A 20,985-nucleotide genomic window follows, 5' to 3' on the forward strand; every position below is an offset into this window, starting at 1 on the left:
ACCCTTTACTTGGATTGATGCCATTAGAAAGGAAGCATCACAGGTGCTGAAGGCAGACCCAGAAAGGAAATTTCAAAGTCTATCTTTAAGCACCGTTAGATAAAAGCATGGCCTGCCAAAGTAACCACTTTTAAGGAAACATCCCTTTGGAAATAGAAATTTCACTGCATACTTTTAGGTCTGGTGTCCCTAAAATTTGCCATTTCATAACCAAGGTGGGTAAAGCTAACAATAATCCAGGGAATAGCACACTCTCCCTGGTCTGAAATAAAGAAATGACACAGGGAGGGCCGAGGAGGGAGCAGCAGGCTTTCCAGGAAGATGATACAATTATCTTCAGATGGTGGCTTAGAAGCAGCTCCATTTGTGGAAAGCTCGCTCTTCTAACATGAGCCTGGCATGTGATAAAGGCACAGATACTTGCCCACAGGATATGTTTTCCCTCTAGTGTGTATTTATACTTCTGGGCACAGCCCAATCATGATAGAGACTTTCCCTTGTTCTCCAGTGCCCCTCCCCAATTGGGTGCTTCCAAACATATCACTGAGAATAGCAGGAAGAAAAAAATCAAAGGAAAGCAAGATTTAAATAAGATCTAGCATCATAAACTAGCCTAAATCCAGGGAGAACTGTTCATTTCTGGCAAGATTTACTACTTTAGAAGAGAGGAAAGGAAGAAAAGGAGAGGGAGGAAACTAATTCTGACTACCACCTTACTAATTAAGTAGTACTTTGGATGGCTTAGACAAAGAAGGGGCTAAGTATTTGAGTTAAAATCAAAATAGAAGAAATGGCTAAGGTGGTTATATTTTGTATATAAGGCAAGAAGAAATCCAACAGCTAGTGACACGATACCCATGTTCCCTAGAAATTCCACAAACGCAAAGACACACACAGACACACACACACACACACACACAGACACACACAGACACACACACACACACAGAGAAGAGAGAAAACATGAAAATACTCATTTTGTTTTATATTAGTTTATCTTTGTTGCTTCTTTGATTTGTTGTAATTTTTTTATAACTGGTACAGGTAATTTAATACTCTTCCTCTCATTTTCTTTTATTTTTGTTTTTTTTTTTTTTTTTCATTTTAGTTCAGGGGACTTGAACTCAGGACCTGGGCACTACTCTTCACTTTTTTTGCTGAAGGCTGGTGCTCACACGTCTGCATACAATGCCTTCACCAGAAACAATGTTTGAGTACTGAGCCACACTGCTTCAATCTACCAGCAGGAAAATATACTCCAAATCTGAAAAACTATCAACTAGAAGAACAGAGGCTATTTCTCAGTTTAATTTACCTTGAGAGAATTTTGAACAGGGAAATGAGGCATTTTCAAGATCAGAATGTATTTACATGTCATTTTTCTCCAGAGAAGAGGTTATATGAATGAACAGAAATGAGAATTTGTAAAGAGTGTATGTTTTATTTACTGCTACTTCTAGCATTTTAGAATCATGGTAAGAGAAAAGAAAGCTTGGTGATTACTTTTATTGTTACACTAAGGATTTCCTCACCCCTCATACAGTGAATACTAAGTACTTTACAAACTACTTACAATGTAAGATTTCATTTAAGAGAAAACTGAGGCTGAGCTTGCCTGGTAGAGTGGGAATTTCAATCTGGTTCTACAGAAATGGAAGCCCAAGTTTATCTGCAATGCGAGCAGTGCCTCGCTGGGGTCAGACCCTAACTTGATGGTACACACTCAATCCTGGGGCTACCAATTGCTTTAGTGCAAGTGTAATCTTCTATCTTCATACAGTTCAGTCATCTGTGTGACCTAATACCCGTATTGTCAAGAGAAAGAGTAACTCTTCCTGGAAGTGGCTCTACTTACTTAACCTAATCCTCCTCCATAGCTACTACTAAACTTTTAAATAAAAATTCTGCTCTGTTCAGTAACATTACTGTGAGGTCTATATCTGGCTAACACCAAAGGTTTTAATATGAAACAATAAAAATCATGAAAGAATAACTGATTCCGAGGTTTATGCTTAAATAAAAGCTTAAAGAATGTTTAAAAATTGAGGGAAAAGCTGGGCACCAGTGGCTCATGCTTGTAATCCTGGCTATTCAGGAAGCTGAGATTTCTGAGGATTGCGGTTCAAAGCCAGCCCGGGCAAAAATGTCTGTGAGACTCTTATTTCCAATAAACAACTCAGAAAACTGGAAGTGGCGCTGTGGCTCAAGTGGTAGAGTGCTAGCCTTGAGCTGAAAAGCTGAGGAACAGCTTTCCAGACCAGAGTTCAAGCCCCACAACCGACAAAAAAAAAAAAAAGAGGGAAAATAATGGAAGGGGTGATATTGGTCAAGATACATTGTATATAAACTTATTTGTTGAATGGTAATTCCTTTGCACAGCTACTTAAAGATAACAAATATATAATTTAAAAAAGAATGTATGAATTAAATATGAAACCTGCTGTAAGAACTATAACCCTGCCCACATTTCATAAATAAGTTTTGAGGGGATGGAGGCTATCTTCAGGGTGCGTGTGCGTATGTGTGTTCTGAGCCATCAGCACCTGGCAGTAATGTGTGTTTTGGCAGTAATGTGTGTTTTTAGAACTGGCTGCAGGTAAGAATTACTTCCTCAAGTCAATGGATTCACACCACACAGAGATAGGCCAGAGATTAGTTGCTGCAACCACCTTCCTGCGACTCCCTAGCATCTAACTAGGGCTCACAAAGAAGCACATTGAAGAGTGGCTGGTCCAACCCAGCTGCTTAGCACAGGGTCTTAGAGAGAGACTGGGAGTCAGATGACTCAATCATCCTATTGACATCCAATTCTGTAAAGGAGAATCAGTCTTTCAGGGACAGATTGTCTACAAGACAATCACTTCTCCAAGCCTTTCAAACCACCTAAGGCACAGGAATTAACAACTAAGCAAAGAGATCCTAGGTGAGTCAAAAGGGACAGAGTATTATGAACTGCCCTCCCCTTCAAGAGACCAAAGGCCAAACAGCAGATGTGCACATCCTTTCAGTTCATTCACCGATCCCTCTCGGAGGAACTCTTCATGGATCATTGTAAGCATTTCATATCTACTATTGATCATTTATCCAAAAGATTACAAACTAGGATATGGTAAAGCCACCTGCACAACATATTCACTGCAGCACTATTCACCATAGACAAGGGAGAGAACCAGCCCAGATACCCGTCAATGGATGAATGGATCACGAAAATGTGGTATATATACAAAATGGAATTTTACTCATACATTAGAAAGAATGCTATTGCATCATTTGTGAAGAAATGAAAGGACCTGGAAAAAAAATCATGTTAAGTGAAATCAAGGCCAGAGAGACAAAAGATGCATGTTTTCTTTTATGTGTGGGAACCTAGAGTTTATAAACATTTAAGTAAACACTTTGGGGTGGTATCCAAGTGTGCATAAGAGTATTAACCCAAATATGGTAGAGTCAGGGAAGAACTCAAACAGTTTAATTTTTTAGAAATACTAACTCACAGTCCAACAAAATAAATATCAGGAAACAGGTACTCAAAAGGCAGGGGCAGGCTCAAGGAGGATAGTTAGAGGAATGGAGGTAGAATTCAATGCATGGCCTACAAAATTAAGAACACTGAGGGAAGAGGTGGGGTTGGGAGGATGGGGAGAACGATAAAAGGGGTGACAGTGATCAGGACACACTGTATTCATGAACAGTTTTGTACAACTCCTTTAATAAGGTAATTTCATAAACTCCAGAAGACTTTTCATTCAGCAACTGTTCAAATTAATATGTAAATGAGAAAGAATTGGTCCTACCTCCCAGGGAAACCTGAAAAGCTATTCAAGACAGGAAACATTTCTCTTTTAATATTTTTTAGGAATATCCTAAGTTACAGTTTATAGTACATTGCTCCCTATCTAGTAAGTCATTCCAGGCTGGCTGGGAATCAGGCAACAGGACACTCGGAGTTAAAACACACGCACACTCTCAGCATCCCCTCCTGATCCAGATGTGCTCCCCTGACAGAAAGAGGGCCACCTACCTGCTTCTCCTTCTTCTGTATTTTCATCTTCATCTATTGAAGGAAGATACTTATTTCTGTAAAACAGAAAGGTAAAGATTACAGTAAGAACCAAATTGAAAGTCTGGATTATCTTCAGAACACTCAAGCCACAGGAAGAAAACATAAACTAGAGCATTATGTCAATAGGACATTTATGTCCTTAGGGCATGTACCCTAAGATCAATCTAATCCTATCTAACAAGACTCTAATTTATTGTTCCAGGTAGGATGAAGTAAAGAGTAGCAGAGCCTTATGCTTGCAGGCAGGAGCTCTACCACTTGAAGCTGTATCTCTAGCCCCTTTTTCTTTTAGTTAGTTTTTTAGGCAGGGTCTTGTGTTTTTTGCCTAGGGCTGGCCTCAGTGTGCAATTCTCCTACCTACCGCCTTGGTATAGCCAGGACAAGCACAGGCACACACTACCACAGCCTGGCTTGTAGCTGAGATAGGTCTCATCAACTTTTTTACATAGTTGGCCTCACACCATGATCCTCCTTCTCCTAGGTTGCTGAGATTACAGGTATGAGCCAATACCCCCAGTCTCATATGATTTTTTAAAATATAGTTTTATTGTTATTATTAAAGTGTTATAGAGAGGGGCTATCATTTTGTAAGTCAGATAATGAGTATTTCTTTTTTTTTTTTTTACAATGTCCTCCTTCCTTTACTTTCTCCTGTCATATGATTTTTTTTTAACTGACTAATTTTATTTTACCCAGGACTTAAATCTCTATCCCTACTCAAACAGTAATGTTCTCCGTGGCAGTGAGCTTTTACTCTAAATGACTTATGAACCCTAAAGAGCCCAGCAATTGTCTTTATAGATACAACAGAGCATTCTGGAACTTTAGATAAAAAACTTTAGATAAGAATTTGAGGCTGTGTATTGCAGCATTATTTACCATAGCTAAGATATGGAACCAACCCAGATGCCCCTCAGTAGATGAATGGATCAAGAAGATGTGGTATATATACACAATGGAATTCTATGCCTCCATCAGAAAGAATGACATTTCCCCATTTGTTAGGAAATGGAAAGGCTTGGAAAAAATTATATTAAGTGAAGTAAGCCAGGCCCAAAGAAACATAGGTCCCATGGTTTCCCTTATTTGCAATATCTAGTATAGGTATGAGTCAAGCGGAAAAAGTCAGATAATGTGATGTTAGGAAAACGAACCCTCAAATATGTATTTTAATGTTTTTGTTTCTTTCATGCATGTGTTTCTAACGCATTTATAAGATTATTTCTTTGTTGCTTTGTATGTCCCTCCCCCACAGTGCAACCCCCGCTTTCACTATATTTGATGTCAGTATAACATGTGGAGGAGACGGGGACAAACAAGTCGTTTAAGGATTCAGGTGGACCTGTTGCAACAATGAGAAGTACAAAATGTCATGTCAAAACCAGCTTTACAATGTCGGTGTGGGGGGGGGGGGGTGGTATGATTGGGTGGGGGGGAGGGGGGAGGCTGGGAAGGGAGGTGAAGGGTAAACAAAGGAGGAGGCTGCAATGCTTGGTAAGAAATGTATGCATTATCCTGCCCATGTAATTGTAACCCCTCTGTACAGTATGTTCTCAAATAAAATAAAATAAAATTAAAAAAAAAGAAATGTATGCATTATCCTGCCCATGTAATTGTAACCCCTCTGTACAGTATGTTCTCAAATAAAATAAAATAAAATTTAAAAAAAAAAAAGAATTTGAGGCTGTGCATTACTAACACAAGTGTTACTTCAGATCCATCACACAACACAAATGCACAACAAAGGGGTCATAGATTTCCTCACTTTTGGCTCTAGGCTAGACTTCACATTTCCTAATAATGACTATTTTACTTGATTTCCCGGACTTTCTCCACAGGAACTCTTAATAGGCTGGAAAATTATTTCAAAGGCATACAACTATGTATAAGTTTCATAATTATTTATATCTAAACGAAAGTGATGCAGACACTGAGGCTTTTTAAATTGCAGTGAAGTATTTGAGATGGTACTTTGATTTACTTATTCCATATTATATTCATAAGTCCTAACATTAGTCCATCCCATACACACACACACACACACACACACACACACACACACACACACACACACACACACACCTATAAAAGCGGTCATAAAATTCTATGAAGGGTAATATAGAGACCATCCACCAAGATACTAGTCTTTGCAAGAGGTGCTCTTTCATTAGTCAAGGAAACAGGTCGGGAAAGCAGGGAGGGTAGAGATGGAGAGAAAAATCACCACATTGGTTAGTATCTGGAGATACAATTATTAACCCCAAGAAAGCCATCCATTTCATTTATAGTGGAGTAAGTCCTAGGTAAATTTATGTTAGTATAAATTTATCTCTCATTGTCTAATTATGAACTCAGATGAACATTCCCAACCATCACAAACTCCACAAACTCTGAGATGAAGAAGCAAGTTTGGTAAAGAACTCTAGCTGATAAAAAGGAGTATTATCAGTATTTGTCTTATAAATACAAGACAAATGTACTCTAAATTCTTCCCAACAAAATGAAATCACTTAGACAAATTTTTAAAAATTCCAATGCCAATAAAAACGACTTTTAATATATAAAGAACTAGCACAAACACCAAGCAGCAGAAACATTAAGAAACACAGTTTCTATTCAGCACCACAATCTAACCTGTAATAACCACAATCCCAAAACTGTCAGGAACATGGAAGAACAGGTCCTATTTTTAATTATTTAAGCTTTCTGAGGTGCTACTAGATCTATAAACTGTTCCAACTTTTTTTTTTTTTGGTGCCAGTCCTGTGCCTTCAAGTGGGGGCCTAAGCTTCTTGTGCTCAAGGCTAGCACTCTACCACCTGAGCCACAGCACTACTTCTGGCTTTTTTAGTGGTTAACTAGAGATGTGTCTCAAATACTTTCTTGCCTCAATCCCCAGATCTCAGTCTCCTGAATAGCTAACAGTGCCAGTTTCAATTCTTTTGTATGTCAGTTCCACATTAAGGAGTGTATCCCAAGGCAATTCAGCAGGAGGAAATGTGTCTGACCTCAGAGGAAGCTCAAGGATGAGGTAGGAGGGCTAAGAGAAGGCCACTTTTTATAGGAATGCCATCACCAACCCAAAGATGGTGGAAGAGGTGGGGCTACTATGGCCTGAATGAAAGGGAAGCTAGAGATTGTAAACTTCATCTTTTCCTTTCATCTCATCACATTCTGTCCTTGGAGAGAGATTATGAGTACAAAACCCACAAGACACAGAAATAGAGGGACAAAGGGTGAACAAATGCCACAGTGGTACTCACTAGACACTGAACTGAAAATGAACTATACAACTTGGGGATGGGAGGGAACAACTGGGAAAGAGCGAGGGAAAGGGGTGACATTATCCAAAAAGAAATGTACTCTTTACCTGACTTAGGTTCATTGAAACCCCTATGGTACATCACCTTTATAACAATTTAAAAAATTAAAAGAAAAACCCCAAGAGTCCAAGTGACGGTACTACGAGAATAACTGCGCTTTCCCTGAAAGCAAGTGTTGGCAAGCCTCAAATGACTACTGTTGAATCACTCACTCCTAGCACTCCTGTGGACCATCACACACCAGCAGATTGCCACCTTACACTGTAACAGTGGTCACCAGCATCAACGGGTGCTCAGTAAGCATGCGCTGACTTTGACTGCGCTGAATGACAGTGCTACAATTTACAAAATTCTCGCTTGAATTATCTTTGCTTTTTAAGTCTTTCTGATGGCACATTTTTTTTTAAAAAAAGCAAAAAACAGTCTAATCTGCTTCTTGAACTAGGTTTTATGAACCAGAAATAAATGAGTAAACAGACCCAATGCAGCACCCGTATGTCTGCACACACAGGAAAGGGTGTTTATGGTCTCCGTGGCTGCACTGCCATCATTCAGAAGTTGTGATTAGATTTTCCTGACTCAATAAAGAACAAATCAAACAGTAATTTTCTTGGCCTCCACACTTAATTAGAAAGATAATATACACAATTCTGAACTCCCCTAACTGTGTGAGTAAAACAGGGAAATTGTCGGCGGGGCGGGGAAAGGGGAGGGAATCATGTGTATAACTTCTGAATTACATGAAAACTAGGACTCTGGCTCCCCTCATTGTATTTCAATACCTGTGTATGTTCAGCATTTAATTACCTCCTTAAAACAGATGCTGCAAGTAACAAGAGCAAGCAAAGAGCACAAAAGTTCCTTTCCTTCTACATCCACCTACCTAACAAGTCTTCAAGAAAAATAGGTGCCCAGTTTCAATAGGAACATTTAGGAACAAATTTTTTTTTTTACTTAATTACTGTATGTCTCTAGTTCATAAGTTCTATCTAGCCATGTTGGTGCCATTTCCAAGGCTGCAATATGAAATAAATACATAAAAAAATCTCAAAACATCAAGTTCATGTCATTCAATAACTCATTGATAGAAATGAGGCTGGTTCTTAAAAACTAAGTTAACAGCAAGCACAAGTAAGAGAATCTCATTGTTACAAGAAGTTTTTGGATGAATTATCAATTGGATACAGGGAGTAACTCATCTGGGAAAAGTTAGTTAAGAAGGCAAAGCTGTCTTGGAGAATGCCACCTTCCTTAAACCCCTATCCAGTCACCTTTTACAAGGCTCTGCCTCTCCTGACTATAAAGAGGGTCTAATAGGAGAAAGTTCTCAGCTTCTTCCCTTCTGCCATACTGTCTTTCACTATGCTTGAAGAGTCTACAGGAGGTAGTGTAATAGCCAGGGTTTGAAATACCAAAAAGCAGAGTAGGAATCCAGGCTCCAACAAAGACTAAACATGTAAAACCTCTCTTCCAGATGTTGCTTCCCAGCTTACCAAATGGTAACGACACCTGCCTCACAGGGGTGGAGAAACTATGGTGTCTGTCTGATGGTGAACATGAACTATAGGAGCCATTAGTCATGTGTGTCCACTCCCCCAGAGGAAGATGGCTTTGCTCCTAAGGATCCATCTCTCCCACTTCTCGGCCCCTCTGTTATTCTTTAGTTCAGGCCTCCCCTTGACTGTCACCTCATCCCAGATGCCTTCTCTGGAAACAGCACCTACATCTCACTTTCCTCACTCGTTCTTTAGCCCTGATTTCATTTATTTTCTGATTCTTGTTACACTAGCATTCTGCCTATAGGTTATGAATGTGTTACCTGTGCCCCTTCTATACAGGTACACATACATACACTCACATGGATGTTAGCAGATGCTCAATAAGCATTTTTATCATTTCCCTTCCTACAATTATCATTAAATGCTTCCCTTTTTTATAGCTCTCCTCCTCTTATCAAATAAATAGATTTGGTTCAAAATAACACAAAAAAGCCTCCATATACTTGCTTCTTCTCATACACTTCCCTAAAAGCTGTTTATTGTGATGACTTCCCTATTCTGACTTCTTGCAGTATTTATTTAAAATAGGGACTATTTCTTCTTTCTGAAATTCTCACCTCACTGGCTTCTTGAAGGTCATTCTCTATTATCACTCTTGGATTGCTGGCTTCTAAGCTCAGTTTCCTCTTAGGACCCCCTTTTTATAAAGTCTAACTCTTAAATCTCACTGTCTCAATGCTCCCAATACTACAAGAGCTCCCTGAACTTCCTACTCTGTCTCTCCACAATGACTGCTGCACATTTCCAATCCAACCCTCTCAGCTGACCACTAACTAAGTGGATGTACCCAACTAAGTCATGCCTAGCCCAATCAGGTACCACCAAAACAAAAACCCTATCGTTCTTCAAAACTAATAATGCTTCCCTATTCTTCAGTGGTGGTTAAGTTAATGTCTAATGACCTGCCACCCAGCCCAGAACCAACTCTTTCTTGATTCCTTCTTTTTCATTTAATTCCTTATAATTCCTGAATCCCTTGGTTCCTCTTCAGTCTACTTCGGCGTATTCTCACATTCATTTATTTACCTAGGCACCATCTTTTGCCTGAAAGTAAACCTCTCTACTCTGCATTACTATTACTGCTATCAAGAATATACTTTCCTGATTGGATGCAGGTGGCTCACACCAATAGTCTTAGCTACTCAGGAAGCAGAGATCTGAGGATCAAGGCCAGAGGAACTGGGTAGAAAAGTCCACAAGATTCTACCTCTAACCAACTAACAAAATAGCTAGACTGGAGCTATGGGTCAAGTGATAAGAGTGCTACATTTATGAGCCAAATAGCCAGGCTCTGAGTTTAAGCCCTGGAGTTTGCACAGACACGCGTTAATTTTCCTAAAGTATAAACACACCTTTGGCAAATACAGTGCCTCTTGTTTTGTTTTCCTGTGGTGCTGCAGAGGGAACCTAGGACCTTGTACATGCTAGGCAAATGCTACAACATGGAGCTTTATTCCTCTCCACCACTTTCTTTTTAAGGTGCTGGGGGAGGGAGGGGTTCTGTGTCTTTAAAAGAAATACCCACAAACCCACAAACACAGAGTAGAAGTCTGCATAAACAATTAGGCCCTTGGTCTTTGTCTATTGCCCTGACATCATTTTCCATCATAAATCCAACAATATTGAACACACGTCAGTACAGGTCTCAACACCTGACTTGTTCACTCACGTCTTGTTCAGGCTGTCTCTGCCTGGAAAATCCTTCCATTATCCTGCCTTATCTGGCTGCTTCTTCTTGAGTAAAAACATGACCAGGTGGTGTCAAGTTCTCCCACTTCCCTAAATCTCACAACCTAGAGCAACACCACAGTTACCTTTTACCTGAGTGCTTCAGTAAGTGTGAGGGACCTCTGGGAAGGAGCTCCACTCTGCAGAAAACAACCTCAATACCTGACACGCGGACTCCAGTGATTATCTGTGGAGTGAGTCTGTGAATAAATGTGAAATCCATGTTTACAGAAAAGGCTTGAGTTCCCACTTCCTTGTGGCTTTTCCTCCCTTTCCTGTTTATTTTGTCCTAATCAACTGTCTTCAGTATTCTTCATTCACACTTTTTCAAAGTAATACATATACTCGGCTTGAGATTTCAATAACATAAAGCCTACCTCCACTTCCCAGAGGCAATAGTTTGACCTTTAACAGTTCCTTTTGCTCTTTCCACCACTCTGAATCACATGCTTACACTGCTGGTAGCAGTTTTTCCCATTCCAGTTTTAGAAATTATTCTGTTGGCTTCTTCCTACAGAACAGAAGTCAGCAAATACTGGTTTATAAAAACCCAGATGACAAGTATTTTAGGCTTTAGGATCTATAAAGTCCCAGTTTCAACTATAGACATCTCCCACTTACCCATAAGGAGAGCAGCTCAAGACCCCCATTGGAGGCCTGAAGATGCGGATAGTGCTGAACCTGAACCCTATATACGTTGTGTTTTTAAGACTTTAAGATACATATTTATCTACTTGGAATCATTAGTAGTTCAAGAGAGTTGCACATGTAATGCTCTGGATACACATAGTGCACTCTAAATAAGTTTATTCCATCTATTATCTTCCCTAAACCACCCCTCCCTTCTCTCATTTTTCAAACAGTATTTGGTGGCATGGCATTATTTCATCATGCTATCTCCCTATATTACAATATACACATATATTACATATATATGTAAAATACTTTGAAGTCCTTCACCTTCTAGTTCCCTATATTTTTTCCTATAAGTACATACCTATGACCAAGTTCTACTTATAAGTAGACACAATAAGAGGTTAATAGCAACTCATAAAGTACAATAACAACATACTGTAATAAAAGTTAGGTCCCTGAGGCCTCCTTCTCAAAACAGCTTACGGTGCCTTCACCTTTTTACTTGGAGGAAGCACTTCTGGCTGCTGTTTGGCCAGTCCCAACTGCCAGCACCCTATCCTGTGCAGAGTCACTGAAAGTTGAAGCAGGGGCCACTTGAGCACAAACACCATGATATTCAGAATGCCATGCAACTGAAAATGTTTCTTTCTAGAATTTTCCTTTAATATTTCCGAATCACAGTTTACCAAGGGTAAGTAAAACCACTAAAGTGAAATGAGTAAGGAGAGGGGAGTGCAGTACTAGATTCTGCCAAAGTGCAAAAGCAGTTGCAGACAGTGTGCAAACGGATAGGATTGTGTTCCAACAGAACTTTGCAATAGCAAAGACTGTTGGTATATAATGATATACTAAATCAATATTTAATTCACATCTGTGAACTACACTGTGCGACAAACGTTTTAAGTTTTCCCTAGGATAATAATTCCCTTATTTTAAAATCTGACTTGTTTTCTATGAATCACTGACTTATACCTAAAATACTCCTTTAAAACTAACTCCTCTCGATGTAAGGTCAATTTTCCCCCTGGAGGCTATTGTACCTGGGGTTCTCCATCATTCGCTCCAACCTGTTTCAAAACCACCTGCTCCTGTCCTCGCCATCTCCCTGGGCCTTGCTCCTGAGTCTCTCTCAGGGGTGGTCCTTCCAGGGTTCTGCTGTGTGTGTTTACATGGTGAAGCACAATGTCCAGGAAGTCTCTAAGAAACATCTGAACGACAACTAAGTTTCTGAGACCATCATAGCTGAAAGCTATTCTACTTGACAGGTTTGTTTTTGCAGTACAAAGTGAATATTCTGCACAACTAGAATATTCCAATTGGTGTGAGGAAAAGGTTTCTGTTTTAAGGATTTCTTACATACACAAACTCTAGGAAAGAAAGCATTTTTTTTGCATTTGATAGTGTTACCCTACCAAAATATACTGAATGGTTCTGTTTTGAAATCTATAAATTCCTTTTTATTTAATTTTTTTAACTAATGGGAATCAGTTGAACCTAGAACCTTGTATATGCTAGGCAAACACTTTAATGCTTAGCTACATCCAAAGTCCTTGCTTTTGTTCAGACAATGTCTCACACTATGTTCCTAAACTCACTATTCAGCCCAGGCTGGCTCTCAATTCTCCTGCCCCCTATGCTAGATGAATCCTATTTTTAAGGATCTATTTTTTTAATCAGATTGTTCTAGATTTTAACTTTTATTGAAATATTACATATGTGTGTATGTGTGTGTGTGTGTGTATATATATATATATATATTTTTTTTTTTTTTTGTCATGGGGGCCTGAACTCTGGGCTTGGGCGCTGTTCCTGTGCTCTTCAGTTCAAGGCGAGTGCTCTACTGCTTGAGCCACAGCTATACTTCCGGCTTTCTAGTGGTTTATTGGAGATAAGAGTCTCTTGGACTTTCCTGCCCAGGCTGGCTTTGAACCGCGATCCTCAGCTCTCAGCCACCTGAGTAGCCAGGATTACAGGCGTGAGCCCCCGGCACCCATATATATATATATATATATATATATATATATATATTTAAAATATAGCTCTTCATAAATACCCCACTGCAGTGCAAATAGCAGCCTCACCCAGAAACAGAACATTCACCCTCCTTTCTGGTCACATGACCTTCTTCCACAAGTAACCACTAGCCTGTCCAGGGTGCTGATTAGTTTGGCCTATCAATGAACCTTGTGCAAGTGAAATGTGGCAGCTATCACGTCACCCCTCTCAGGCCCACACACCCTTCAGCACCAGGAGTGCCAACTGGCCTCCAGCATTTCTCCTTTACAGAGTACATGATGCTATATGTGGTCAGTAGAGGGAGTTGGTGAGACACTACAGAAGGAAAGGAGCTTCTCTTTCCTGTGCTGTGCCTTTGCTTACCCTCACTCCTACTCCACAGTCACCTGTGGAGAATGTGAAGACATCTGGTAGTGTTCTGCTCTTGCCCTATGTCCAAAGTTCAAGCTGCAGGTGAGGCCTTGTGACCATCTTCCTGAGCCTTCAGACACAGACATTAGGTATCACACATGCCCAGTGTGACTACCTCCTACTGTGACATTCTGACTGCCTCCCCTTGCTTACGTTTCCGTTTCCTGCAGCGCCCCCAACAGAACACCTGTGCTCCAGGAGCCCCCCAGCTACCTCTGCGTGCCCACCCTCTAGACCTGGCTCACCTGAACTTGGTGCCTGTGGCCCGCCACTGTGGACACCACACTCCAGGCACAGATCCTCCATGACAGGTCTACCCACCGGCCACAGCCTGCCTCACCCCGGGGACTTGTTTCCACAGTTTTTCAGTGCACTCTGAACTGCCACACCGACAAGTCTTCCTATCCCACGGTGAATATAATATTCTGCCATTACCCAACTTTTATAAAAGACAGATTTTAGGTTTGAACCCCTGAGAGTGATCCAAAGCCAAAGATCTTTCTACAACCATCAATCCAGATGAGATTAAAGGCTAAATTTTACAGACTACAACAATGTCCTATTTATCACTATTCTGCTACCAGGTACTGTGCCTGCCAATAGAAGGTGTTCTCTATAAATACTATTAAGTAAATGGAGATCCTGACATGAGAATAAAACTTCCTTATATGCCTGTAAATTCTGAAGTTCAGTGATTTTTTAAAGTCTGTACTAAGAATGCTACATAATAATTTTAACAGGAAATTATGGTATTTGCAGATTACCTTGATGAAAGCAAGTGAAAGCTTCAAACTAAGAATATGAAAACCAGAGTGGTACAAATGTCTCTGGCCCACTGAAGAGATAAAGACATACTCTTGTCAGAAAGATGAAACCAATATGCAAAACAACCAACCAAACAAATCATCAAGACCTAATCTTTAAAAAAAAAAAAAAAAAAAAAGAGCCACACAAGTTAAAAAATTGTGGCTCATGTCTATAATCCTAGCTACTTAGGATGCTGAGATCTGAGGATCATGGTTCAAAACCAGTCCGGGCAAGAACATCCATGAGACTCTTATCTCCAATAAAACACCAGAAAACTGGAAGTGGCACTGTGGCACAAGTGGTAGAACGCTAGCCTTGAGCTGAAGAGCTGAGGGACAGCACCCAGGCTGAGAGTTCAAGCCCCACGACCAACAGAAGAAAAAATTGGGGGGGGGGAGGGATGATGGGAAGGGATAGGAAAGGGAAACAAAGGAGGAGGCAACAATGCTTGATAAGAAATGTACTCATCTTGCCTATGTAATTGTAACCCCTCTGTACGGAATTTTCACAATTTTTTTTTAAAAAAGAAAAAATTGTATGTTAACCTGGATATGGTGACATACATATGTAATCTTCTAAGTTTTTTGAAATCTTTTGAGTCCCACACTGAGCTACATACAAAGACCCTATCTCAAATACACATACACAATATATGAAGAATATATTCAGGAGATCAAGAACTGGAAGTGATGATAAAAAGGTCTGAGAGCTGACTTTACCTTTTCCCATTTAGGGAAGGTTCACCGACTAGAGCTAGAGCACACAGCTCAAGGAAGAGCTTATCCTAAGATCTAGGCTTGGCAGAAGCTATAGAGAAAAGGGCAAGGTGGAGTCATTTGCCCTCACCCCCAAGCAAATGGTAATGCAGCTACCATGGGGAGTGGGGAGAAAAACCACTTTAAATTTAAACTTTAAATTTTGTGTACTTTTCATATGTGTGTTGTTATTCAATAAAACGTTTGGTAAGAAAAAGAACTAAACTGTTTCTCATTTTCAAAGATCATCTTGAAGCTTTAAGTTGTTGATACAAGCTCTCCCTATACTTGGGGACAATGAAATCACCCTCTGACTTTTTTTTTTTTTGGTCATAGGGCCTGAATCCTTGGCTTGCGTGCTGTCCCTCAGCTCTTCAGCTCAAGGCTAGTGCTCTACCACTCGAGCCACAGCACCACGTCCGGCTTTTTTCTGCTTATGTGGTGCTAGAGGAATTGAACCCAGGGCCTCGTGCATGCAAGGCAAGTGCTCTACCACTGAGCCACCTTCCCAGCCTGCTCTAGCTTTTTATTCTGCAGAATATTCCCACTTTCTAATGTCTCCACTCAAATACTATTTAGTCACCTATATATTTCCTATCTCTTCTACATTCTCTACCCTCTTTAATTTGCAAACTCAAGAGCTGACTGAAGGTACTTTAATCAAGTTAAATATATTATCAACCCTTATAAATGTCCATATGATATCTTGGTGTGGTGGCCTGTAATCCCATTACTCTGGAGCTAATGAATTCAGGAGGCTCTCAAATTCGATGCCAGTCTAGTCTACACAGTAAATGTGTGAACACACACACACACACACACACACGCATGCATGCACACACACACACACTGTGTACACACATATTATGGAATATTACATAGACATAAAGAAAAAGTGAAATCATGTCACCTTCAGGAAAATGGGTGCAACTGGAGGACATCATATTGAATAACAGAAGACACTCTCAAAAGACAGAATATCCTAGGGTTGGGAACTTAGCTCAATGGAAGAGCAGCTGCCTGGCAAGGACAAGGCCATGAGCTCAGTCCTCAGCTCTAGGGGGGAAAAAACCCTATGTTTCCACTCATATTCATAGATATGCACCAATGTATACAGATGCATATATGTAACTATGTATATGGAAAACAGACTATAAATCATACTAACAAAATACTTAGGAGAAAGGAAAGAGGGAAGAAAAAAAGAAAGATGGTGGATAATTTTGTAATAAATTACAAGTATATATGAAGAAAACAGAGTAAAGAACATCAATTAAGAAAAAATTCTTGTGAAATTTGTGTAATCACTTAATCTCAATTTAAAAAATTACAAATAAAGGTAAGACACTGTATACAAAAAAAGGAAAAAATTCTATGTCCTAAAACCCCCAGGATGACCTATGACCCCAGGATCTAAAACTATATAGCATAAAATATCTGGGCAGCCAGGTACCAGTGGCTCACACCTGTTATCCTAGCTACTCAGGAGGCTGAGATCTAAGTATTGCAGTTCTAAGTCAGCCATGGTAGGAAAGTCTCTGAGACTCTTATCTCCAATTAACCACCAGAAAACCAGAAGTGGCGCTGTGGCTCAAGTGGTAGAGCATTCACCTTGAGCTGAAGGGCTGAGGGACAGTGTCCAAGCCCAGAGTTCAAGCCCTATGACTGACAAAAAATCTGGGCAAGCCGGGCACGGTGGCTCACGCCTGTAATCCTAAACTCAGGAGGCGGAGATCTGAGGATCGCGGTTCAAAGCCAGCCCGGCCAGGAGAGACCGTGAGACTCCTATCTCCAATAAAAACCACCAGAAAACCGGAAGTGGTGCTGTAGCTCAAGTGGTAGAGCGCTCGCCTTGAGCTGAAGAGCTGAGGGACAGCGCCCAGGCCCAGAGTTCAAGCCCCACGACCGACCAAAAAAAAAAAAAAATCTGGGCAATAAATTCTGTAAAAACAGTAACACATTCCCTACTGACTTTCACAAAGTATCTTTCATACTTTTCATATGTGTGTGTGTGTTTGTGTATGTGAAATATATTTTCTTCAAGCAAAGCTTACTAAAAAGCCAAAGATTACAGAGATAGAAAAAAATCTGCTTCTAACAGAAGGTTCAAACATCTTTACCAAAACAAGCTGAGTAACGACCTGAAGAAATTTTGTGTCTGGAGGAAGTCAACTCTGCATTGACCAGAATTATATACAGGGTCAGTATTTGGATCTATAAAATGAAGTCTTTTGGCCTATCCCCACCAATACTGCCTTCAGAACTAATCCCTGAGAGATATTTTTTTTTTTGGGGGGGGGGGGGGGTTGGTCACAGGGCTTGAACTCTGGGCCTGGGAACGGTCCCTCGGCTCTTCAGCTCAAGGCAAGTGATCTACCACTTGAGCCACAGCACCACTTCTGGTTTTCTGGTGGCTAATTGGAGATAGAGTCTCACAGACTTTCCTACCTGGGCTGGCTTTCAACCGCAATCCCTGATCTCAGCCTCCTGAGTAGCTAGGATTATAGGCGTGAGCCGTTGGCGCCTGGCCCGTGAGATTTTACCACAGGCATGAATTCTGAGTTTTCCTCATCTTTCCCCGTAATGCACATTCCTGTCAATGACATCCATTTTTCAAACCATCAGCCACCCACAAGGACTAACCTCTCATCAGAACAATGCAAACAAGAATAGTTCAAACATTAAGAACATATATAAAAGCAGTGACTTTTTTGTGAAAGAACAAGCCCACTCAAATTACTCACTACTCCCACTTAAATTAACATTTGGTAGAAATATAATAAATTCATTTGCTCAAGTAAAAACAGAATGAGGGACAGCAAAAGAGGGGAGAGAATTATTTAAAAGTTTGTTAAGATATGAGAGACAAGTTGGGCGTTGGTGGCTCATGCCTATAATCCTATCTACTCTGGAGGCTAAGATCTGAGGACTGCAATTTGAAGCCAATCTGAGCAGGAAAGGCTGTCAGAATCTTACTTCCAATCAATCACCTAAAAACTGGAAGTGGAGCTGTGGCTCAAAGTGGTAGAGTGTTAGCCTTGAGCAAAAAACCTCAGGGACGGAATACAGGCCCTGAAGTAAAAGCCTCAAGAGTGACCAAAAATAAAAAATAAAAAAAAAGAGGGGGGTGGGGGGCGGGCAGGGAGGGAGGGAGGGAGGGAAAGGCATTACTTCAATTAAAAAAAAAAAAAAAAAACACCAAGCAGAGACAGCTAAGCTTAGATTAAAAGTCTCTATGGTACCTCCTGACTCTTGGTTATTTGTTGTAATTTAGACAAATTGAACAATTGTTTGTAGTGGCTAAGATACTAGCTATAGGCTTTTTGCTTCAAAAGTGTGCAACTAAGACCTATCTTGGTGGCTTCTTGGACAGCAGTAGCAGTCTATCAAATTGACAATGAGTCAAGGTGACTGTGGTTAGTCATGACACTTCAAAATATACTGTGTAAGTCTTCCTCCAATCCCATTCTCAAGGCTGTTTCTGCTCATCTAAGATCAAAAAAGATCTTGAATGGTGAGCATACATGTAATCAAACTAGTAAGTATACATGTGTATTATTTATACACTAGCATCAATGAACTTATCCTCCAAGGCCAGGAGGACAGAACCCATTCCTTATCTCTGTTAACAGCTATACAATCATGTAAGTCCAAACCCTAGCCCCTGTATATTTATTAGCTATATGGTCTCTCTTGCCTGGGTTTCTGCATGTAAACTAGAAATGGTAATTGTGTATTAGATAAAGAGCACAAGCAAATTATAAAGAACAGTATCCAGCACCCAGAAGTTAGCAAGTAACAGGTGTCACAAGACAGCCATCTAAAGCCACTAAGAAAGTATGTAACAATAGTAATAAAAATATTTGACCTATATCCAGTCAAGACTTGTCTTTACTATGATCCTTAACCCTCAAAGGAACTTTAGAACTATATTTTCCTTGGTTAAAGGAATAAATTAGCCAGGCACCAGGAGCTCACATCTGTAATACTAGCTACTAAGGAGGCTGAGATCCAGGGATCAAGGTTTTAAGCCAGCCTGGGCAGAAAAGTCTGTGAGACTCATCTTAAACTACTCAGAAAAAGCAAGACATGGTGTTGTGGCTCAAGTGGTAGAGCACTAGCCTTGAGTACAAAGAGGCTCAGGGACAATGTGCAGGTCCTGAGTTCAAGCCCCAGGACTGGCAAAACAAACAAACAAACAACAACAACAACAACAAAAACCAAAGGAATAAGCCGCTGAATAAATACATTTTATAAATTCATAATAATTCAGGATCATGACTAGTTAAAAAGCTGTTCCCATAAACCATTTTTATAAAAAACTCAATTCAAGGGCTGGGAAGGTGGCTCAGTGGTAGAGTGCTTGCCTTGCATGCATGAGGCCCTGGGTTCAATTCCTCATCACCACATAAGCAAAAAAAAAAAAAAAAAAAAAAGCCGGAAGTGGCGCTGTGGCTCAAGTGGTAGAATGCTAGCCTTGAGCTGAAGAGCTGAGGGACAGTGCCCAGGCCTAGAGTTCAGGCCCCACGACCAGACCCTACAAATAAGTAGTAGGTATTTAATTTAGTTCAACAACAACTTGTAAATACTCTTTTCTTCACAATACACCTCTTTTATTAGGCACACTTAGAGGTTGGCTGCATGAATTTTCCAGATATCTCAGATTCACTCGGTTTTTAAGTCTCTAATAAAAAATTTCATTTCCTTGCTTAAAATTATTTTATTAACATATATTAACTGTACAAACTAAGGTTTTTGCTTTGACATTTACATCTATGTACATAATGAACTTTCAGTGGTACTGGGTTGAGTCTCCTCAAAATCTAAGATCAGTGAAATAAATGACTGTAGCACAATGTTCAATCAAAACCTTTAGGCGAAAGATGGACAAACCCAAAAATCTGCAGGCTATCAGTATCACCTATGTTTTTGAATTGGTCAATGGGAAAACAGTATGACACAAGAGACCAATGAGAGTCTGCCACCAATCAGTCTTAGTATCTAAAGTAGGGTAAGGGACTTTGGAAAGCAGTATGGAGGTTCCTCAAAAGACTCCACATAGAGCTCCCCTATGACCCAGCAATCCCACTTTTGGGCATTTACCCAAATGTTTACAAACAAGACCACACTAAAGCTACCAGCACAACTATGTTTACTGCAGCATTATTTACTATAGCTAAGATATGGAACCAACCCAGATGCCCCTCAGTAGATGAATGGATCAAGAAAATGTGGTATATATACACAATGGAATTCTATGCCTCCATCAGAAAGAATGACATTTCCCCATTTGTTAGGAAATGGAAAGACTTGGAAAAAATTATATTAAGTGAAGTAAGCCAAGCCCAAAGAAACATAGGTCCCATGGTTTCCCTCATCTGCAATAGTTAGTATATGTATGAGTCAAGCAGAAAAGGTCAGATAAGATGATGTTAGGAAAATGAACCCTAAGATATGTATTTAAATGTTTTTTTTCTTTCATGTATTTGTTTCTAACACATTTATATGATTATTTCTTTGTTGCTTTGTATGTCCCTCCCCCACAGTATAACCCTTGCTTTCATTATATTTGATGTCGGTATAATTTGTGGAGGGGAAGGGGAAAAACAAGTCATTTAAATAAGGATACAGGTGGACCCATTGCAACAATGAGAAGTACAAGTTGTCATGTCGAAAACGAACTTTAC

The 20,985-nt window shown here is 40.1% G+C and overlaps 1 protein-coding gene across 2 annotated transcripts in view; it reads right to left on the minus strand.

Moving 5' to 3' along the window:
* The window catches only part of Chd6 (chromodomain helicase DNA binding protein 6), a 148,064-nt gene that overhangs the window by 96,623 nt on the left and 30,456 nt on the right, over positions 1-20,985 (minus strand). For both annotated transcript variants that reach the window (XM_042694304.1, XM_042694303.1), the window contains exon 2: positions 4,022-4,077. In XM_042694304.1, the coding sequence (XP_042550238.1) occupies positions 4,022-4,054 (33 nt within the window). In that variant the 5' untranslated portion in view covers positions 4,055-4,077. The remainder of the gene's footprint in view (positions 1-4,021; positions 4,078-20,985) is intronic.

Source organism: Dipodomys spectabilis, unplaced genomic scaffold, assembly GCF_019054845.1.
Source record: "Dipodomys spectabilis isolate Male_0828 unplaced genomic scaffold, ASM1905484v1 ptg000175l, whole genome shotgun sequence".
NCBI classification, from domain to species: Eukaryota; Metazoa; Chordata; class Mammalia; order Rodentia; family Heteromyidae; genus Dipodomys; species Dipodomys spectabilis.